This window comes from Trichosurus vulpecula (assembly GCF_011100635.1).
Source record: "Trichosurus vulpecula isolate mTriVul1 chromosome X unlocalized genomic scaffold, mTriVul1.pri SUPER_X_unloc_3, whole genome shotgun sequence".
NCBI lineage: Eukaryota > Metazoa > Chordata > Mammalia > Diprotodontia > Phalangeridae > Trichosurus > Trichosurus vulpecula.
In genome coordinates this window covers 2994400-3001861 of record NW_023494379.1, presented here as the reverse complement: position 1 = coordinate 3001861, position 7462 = coordinate 2994400, and the positions used below count along the sequence as shown (strand labels likewise).

The window sequence follows — 7462 nt, the reverse complement described above, 5'->3', positions numbered from 1 at the left end:
TCCATGGCCTCCCTGACTTGAAGCCATGCTGTTAGGGGGAAGGAGGCTTGGTAAGTAGAGTTGGAGTCACTTCCTTAAGAGGCCTTAATGACCTCAGGCAAACTACCTTCCTATTGTTCCACAGTCCTGGGCAGCTAGAAGACCTTGACTAAGGAAAGTCACACTCCTAGGAATGCCCTCTTGGCTCCCTTAAGGGTGAAGGACTTCCCAGACAGGATAGCTACTTTCCTACTAGACCCTAACACTAACCCTAACCTCACTATCACCACCACCATTGCTAGACAGACTTATGAAGCATTTATTTAATAAGTGGGAAATAGCACAGTTAATTTGAGAATAGATAGTTATGATCTATCCACCCACAAGCAGTCTGTAATAATTTTCTAGGAAATTGATGAGGGGTTTCAATTTCATAATCTGTGTACTTTCTTTACTAAGAAATTGATTTATTTCTATGCAATTGCAGTCTATTATTTCAAGGGGGAATCCATCTGCTTTTATAAGATGCAGGGGTTCTAAAGATGAAATAGGGGTCCTCATCCTTAAAGAAAAGATTAGGGACTATTATGCTATCTGGAGTAATAGTATTCATGGGCTGGAAAATTGCCTAATGACAGAAGGAGCCTGCATTTAATCTGTATGTTATTATGTAATCACCACAACATTTACACACATTTGAGAAACAGCAAGAGATTGGTGGGATGCACATCATTTAATCAGGTCACAGAAGGCGTGTTTGCTTACCTCTGGATTGGCCTAGGGATTCATAAAGTCCTGGTCACAGGGTGGAAGCACCTGATAGAGAGAAAATGTCCCTGGGATGACAGTCAGGAGAATTGGGTTCTAGTCTTGGCTGTGTCACCAACTAGCTGTGTGACCTTGTCTCAGTTACCTTTCACTAGTTCCCCTTTCTGGGCCTGTTTCCTCACATACAAAATGAAGGGATTAGAATAAATGTTCTCTAAGACAGTACTTGGCAGGCAGTAAGTGCTTAATAAATGTTTACTCTCATCCATTCATTTTATCTAGGGAAGACCTCATGCAACTCCAAAATTTTGCAAAGCATGCAAAACTGCATACAAGATCTTGTTAGGATTCCAGGGGGCAGAGCCTAGATGGCCACATGAAAACAGCATCTTACTGGAGCTCTCTCACAAGTTCTGTCAGATACCTCTAAAAAAGTGAATCGGAGCAGATTTGATTTAGAAGCCACTAGTAGACTGAGTAGGGCAAATTTCCAAGCCAGGAGAGTCTGAAAGGTCGACGGCACAGATCTGTAGGCTGCGAGAGAACCCAGCGCACAGAGCTGCACCAGACAGCACCAAAGCAGAAGCAGCTGTGGAAACCAGCCCGCAATCCAGGCTGGGAGAAGCCCGAAACCGGCTGAGATCCCCAGGCTTCCCAGCACAGGACAGGAGTTTGTTGAAGCATCAGGATGCAGCAGCAGCACAATGCTGTGACCATGAAACATCTTCTCCTGAGGCTTGCAGCCCAAAGGTTTGAAACCCACCTTCTTGAACTTGCTGGAGACATAATGACCAGGTAAATGGTTCTCATCCCTCCCTCCCTCCCTCACTGACCCAGACAATTCCTGGGGGGCAGGACACTGGAATAGAAGAGACGGAAGTGGGGCTTCAGTAGCCAAACAGTGGGAACTCCTGAGTCCCAGAGGGGCGGAGCCAGTAGGGGTCAACACCAGGAACCCAGACATGCCTTTGCACAGCCAGGGAAAGTGGCAGACACCAGCACAGACAATATCTAAGACCACTAGGACTGGAGAACACCCCCAGGGGAAGAAGAGACTTCTGGCAGTCAGATGACCCCTCCCCCACAACGTAGGAAACCAAAGGCTATAATACACAAAGCCAGCAACTAGGCTCACAATTCCCAGAACAAGAAACCTAGGACAGAGATCCCTGAGCCCCAAAAGCATAAATCCACTGTAAAACGAGGAAAAAATATAAACAATATGAAGAAGAACATGAAGAAAACCAAGGACAATTGATTCTTTTTATGGAGACAGGGAAGATCAAAATACCAATTTGGAAGGGGACAGCATTGACACTATACCCACATCGCATACCTCAAACTGGAATGTGAACTGGTCTCAAGCCCAAAAAGCATTCCTGGAAGAGCTAAAGGAGGATTTTAAAAACCAAATTAGGGAGATAAAATAAAAAATGGAAAAAAATCGGTGAAATGGCTAAGGAGATTCGGAAAATGACACCCATTCCTATTAAAAACACTAGAAAGCATAGGAATAAATGGAGTCTTCCTTAAAATTATAAATAACATCTACCTAAAACCATCAGCAAGCATTATATGTAATGGGGAAAAGCTAGGTGCATTCCCAATAAGATCCAGGGTGAAACAAGAATGTCCATTATCACCCCTATTATTCAATTTGGTACAAGAAATGTTAGCTTTAGCATTAAGAGAAGAAAAAGAAATTGAAGAAATTAGAATAGGCAAAGAAGAAACTAAATTATCACTTTTTGCAGATGATATGAAGATTTGCTTAGAGAATCCTAGAGATTCAAGTAAAAAAATACTGGAAATAATAAACAACTTTAGCAAAGTTGCAGGATATAAAATAAACCCACATAAATCCTCATCATTCCTATATATTACTAACAAAGCCCAATAGCAAGAAATAGAAAGAGAAATTCCATTTAAAGTTACTGTAGACACTATAAAATATTTGGGAGTCTACTTGCCAAGACAAACCCAGGGCCTATATGAACACAATAATGAAACACTTCTCACACAAATAAAGTCAGATCTAATTAAATGGAATAACATCAGTTTCTCATGGTTAGGCTGAACTAATATAATAAAAATGACAGTTTTACCTAAATTAATTTATTTATTCAGTGCCATACCAATCGAGCTACCAAAAATTATTTTACAGAGCTGGATAAAATAATAACAAAATTCATCTGGAAGAACAAAAAGTCCAGAATATCAAGGGAATTAATGAAAAGAAATGCGAGGGAAGGTGGCCTAGCCATACTGGATATAAAACTACTATATAGCAGCAGTCCTCAAAACTAAGCTGAGAAACAGAGTGGTAGATCAGTGGAATAGATTAGGTACACAAGACAGAGAAGTCTCCGACTATAGCAATCTACTCTTTAATAAACCCAAAGAATCCAGCTTCTAGGTTAGGAATTCACTATTTCATAAAAACTGCTGGGATAATTAGAAAATGGTATGGCAGAAACTGGGCATAGACCCATATCTCAGACCATATACCAAAATGAAGTCAAAAGGGGCACATGGTTTAGGAATAAAGACTGATACTATAAGCAATTTGGGAGAGAAAGGAATAGTTTACCTGTCAGTTTTGTGGGAAAGGGAAGAATTCATGACCCAACAAGAGATAGAGAGCATTACAAAATACAAAATGGATAATTTTGATTATACTAAACTGAAACATTTTTGTATAAACAAAGCCAATGCAACAAAGATTAGGAGGGAAGCAGAAAATTGGGAGAAAATCTTTACAACCAATATCTCTGATAAAGGCCTCATATCTAAAATATACAGGGAACTGAACCAAATTTATAGGAATACAAGTCATTCCCCAATTGAGAAATGGTCAAAAGATATGAACAGGTAGTTTTCAGAGGAAGAAACTAAAGATGTCTATAGGCATATGAAGAAATGCTCAAAATCGCTATTGATTAGAGAAATGCAAATCAGAACAACTCTTAGGTACCACATCTCTCCTGTCAGATTGGCTAAAATGACAAAACAGGAAAATGATTAAATGCTGGAGAGGATGTGGGAAAATTGGAACACTGTTACACTGCTGGTGGAGTTGTGAACTGATCCAGCCATTCTGGAGAGCAATTTGGAACTATGCCCAAAGGGCTATAAAAATGTTCATACCCTTTGACTCAGCAATACCACTTCTAGGGTTATATCCCAAAGAGATAACACAAATGGGAAAAGTAACCATATGTACAAAAATATTTATAGCGGCTCTTTTTGTAGCAGCAAAGAATTGGACATCAAGGGGATGCCTATCAATTGGCGAATGGCTGAACAAGTTGTAGTACATGAATGTAATGGAATACTATTGTGCTATAAGAAATGGGGAAGATACGGAATTCATAATAACCTGGAAAAACCTACATGATATAATGCTGAGTGAGCGGAGCAGAACCAGGAGAACACTATACACAACCACCGATACATGGATTCTGTGATGACTATCCTTGATAGACCTAGCTCTTCTCAGCAACACAAGGTTCAAAGATAACTCCAAAGGACTCATGATGGAGAGAGCTATCTACATCCAGAGAAAGAACCATGGATGCAGATTGAGGCAAACTGTTTGCTCTCCTTTTTTTTCTCTTTTGTTTTTGTTATTTTTGGTTTTGTTTCTTCCTTCTCATGATTCATTCCATTGGTCATAATTCTTCTTTGCAACTTGACTATTGTATAAATAAGTTTAATGCGAAGGTTTATGTAGAATCTATATTGGACTGCATGGTGTCCTGGGGCGGGGAGGGAGGCAGGGAGGGAAGGGAAGAGAATTTGAAACTCAAGAACATGTAAAACTAAGTGGTGTAAACTAAAAATAAAAAATCTAATTAAAAAAAAAGATCTTGTTAGAAATGCATCTGGAGTAAGAATACTGACATAAGGGTAGATTTTAATCTAATCAGAGCTATCATATCATTGAATTTCCATAGTCACCAACATATGCTACCATATAGGTCAGTCCCAAAGGTTTATTAGTGACTAAAGATCCATGTATTAGTGTACTAGTGTACTAGTCAGTAAGGATTATTGTTTCACCTCCAAGGGTTGCTGCCACATGTCCCAGATGAAATCCTTACATAGGCTTGAAGGACTTTTCTTCTGGGTGTCCTTATCTTCTGCTTTTATAAGGGCATGATTTCCAAAATTCATGTGGTTGAGGCCAAATTTAGTGTTATCTCCTTGGGCCTCCTCAAAGTTGTCCAGAAAAGACCAGATTGAGTATACCTAGAGATCGACTTGACTAAGGTGGACAGCTGACATTTAAAACAAACAAAAACATTAGCATTGCCTTGTACTCCCTTCCCCCCAAGTCCAGCCATATACAGTGGCATGGCAGCCTGGGACAGTTCTACTCAAGGATGAATCCCTATGGAAAATGATCACCTACCAGAATTCATTCCTCAATGATGAACCTACTCCAACACCATCATAGTCTCTCAGTGTCAGTGATTTGGAGCTGCATCATTCAAAGTGTCTTCTCTATCCCCCACTGACTGACTGCTCCTTTATTCCCATCCTTCTCAGTCCAACCTCAAGCTTCCATTCTAAAGCTAACCCTAACCCTAAATTCATGCTCACTAGAATGCCTACTCCATAAGCAACAAGTGCTTTCATTTGAACCCTTTTCCTTTATGCCTCCCCCCATCTTTTTGCTCTCACTGAGGTCTGATGATCTGAGAGTACTGCTTCCCTGGCCTCCTTTTTCAATATGGCTGCACTTTCACTCACTGCTCAGGTTGGGAACTGGGAATACTCCTTCTTCCCCTTGCCACTTCCAGGTTCTCCCCTTACCACTCTCTCTCAATAACCTCTCCTCCCTGTTTATCATCCAATTAAAATTCTGGCAGCTGTTGTCTACAGAAAGATATCCTCCTTCCTCCCTCCATGTGTTCAATGTTTGCCTAACAGTTTTTCTTTTCTGCAACTCCTGACCTTGTAATAGAGGATTTCAACATACATATTTGTACTCTATGACTCTAACCATTCAATTCTTCAACATAGTCATTCCCCATGACCTTCTCCTCTACCTCAACACAGTTATACACAGAGATGATCATAACTTCTATCTTGCCATCACTCACAAATACACTACTTCCATCTCCATGACCTCTGAAATTCCTTTATAACATAATATATACATATTATATTATTATATATAACATAACCTGTGGTCATTCTACCTCTCCTTCTGCCTTGCAACTCCAAATCCTAGGGGGGTATAGGGTGTGTTCAAGGAAGAATAGTACCTCTGGTGTGATGGTTGCTGAGCCCTTTTGAAGGCGCTTTCCACCTTTGAGGTCCACCTGTTCCATCTAACTCTCACTATGCTTCAAGAAGTTGTAGCATGCACAGTGACCACAATCTAGTAAAGTGTTTTGGCAGATGGGCTAAACCAAGTCAAGGGTAACTGAGGGGGCTCCTTTGGTGAGTTAAGGCAGTGTCTACCTCAAACATGTGAAGACTCCCCCTGGTGGAATGGGTGAATGAGAACAATCTGTCCCAAAGGCCATGAAGGCAGCCAAAGCAGGTGCTGTGGAGTGCTTAGAGCTTGGTTAGACATTGAAGACGCTAAGGTCATCAACTGCATCCCAGGCCATTACCAAGCATTGTAACTCTGTCCTGCCACTGGACTGTGATGACTCCAGAAGAGAGAGTGAGGCCAATGATTTGGTGCAACTCTGCCTCACTTAAATCCAGTTTAAGCATGAATCAAAAGACATCACCCAAACCATTTTACCATTTGACCTATCTTAAAGTCCCATGGCAACAGGCAAGTAACGAAGCAACATGTGAGGATACACTGGGAGCTGCAGTCACAATGCTGAACACAGGTGGCCCAGGCCATATGATCATCTTACTGGAAACAGCAGTGAGATTAAGCAGCCCCTGGATGTCTGAGAAGGCTTTTAAGGACCACATTGCTCACCTCTTGATGTGAGGAAGGAGCTAGAAAAGGTGCCCCAAAACTGTCTGCTTACCCAACCCTGACCTGATTACAGCAGCAGGTGAGGATCCCATCCTGTGATCAAAACATACACACACACACACACACAGTAGAAAGACTTCTGTAAAGATAATTTCACTCACCATCACTACATAAAATGTGCACACACTTTTAGATAGCATAAAACCAGTAGATCTGAAAGACAAACAGCTCTTGTTGTGAGAGAATTCAGCAAGTATCACATCCAAATAGCAGCCCTGAGTGAAATAAGGCTGGCAAATGAAGGCCAGTTTACTAAAGTTGGAGCTGGAGGAGTGGCTGCAGTGAAGAGGAGCACTGGGAAGTTGACATGGGCTTTGCAATCAAAACTAATCTAGTCAACAAGCTTGTATGCCTAACAAAAGGCACTTTTGTTTCCTGCCACTTGCAGGAAAACACCACACCACCGTCATCAGTGCCTATGCTCCCACCAAGACAAGCCCTGATGAAGTCAAAGAGAAATTTTATGAAGACCTGGAGACCCTTATCATCAATGTGTCAAAAGAGGACGAGCTTATAATTCTGGGTGACTTTAATGCTAGACTACCAGACTTGGCAGGGAGTCCTAGGGACAAATGGAGTTGGAAGTAGCAACAGCCATGGTAATTTACTACTGAAGACTTGTGCAGCTCATGACCTTCTCATCACCAACACTGTCTGCCATTCACCTAAACACAACAAAACTTTATGGATGCACACTTGCAG

At 41.2% G+C, this 7462-nt stretch overlaps 1 protein-coding gene across 1 annotated transcript in view; it reads left to right on the top strand.

Moving 5' to 3' along the window:
- LOC118833201 (MAGUK p55 subfamily member 6-like) overlaps positions 1-7462 on the top strand; it is a 109801-nt gene that overhangs the window by 52834 nt on the left and 49505 nt on the right. The window contains exon 2 of the mRNA XM_036740581.1: positions 7149-7283. Within this exon, the coding sequence (XP_036596476.1) occupies positions 7149-7283 (135 nt within the window). The remainder of the gene's footprint in view (positions 1-7148; positions 7284-7462) is intronic.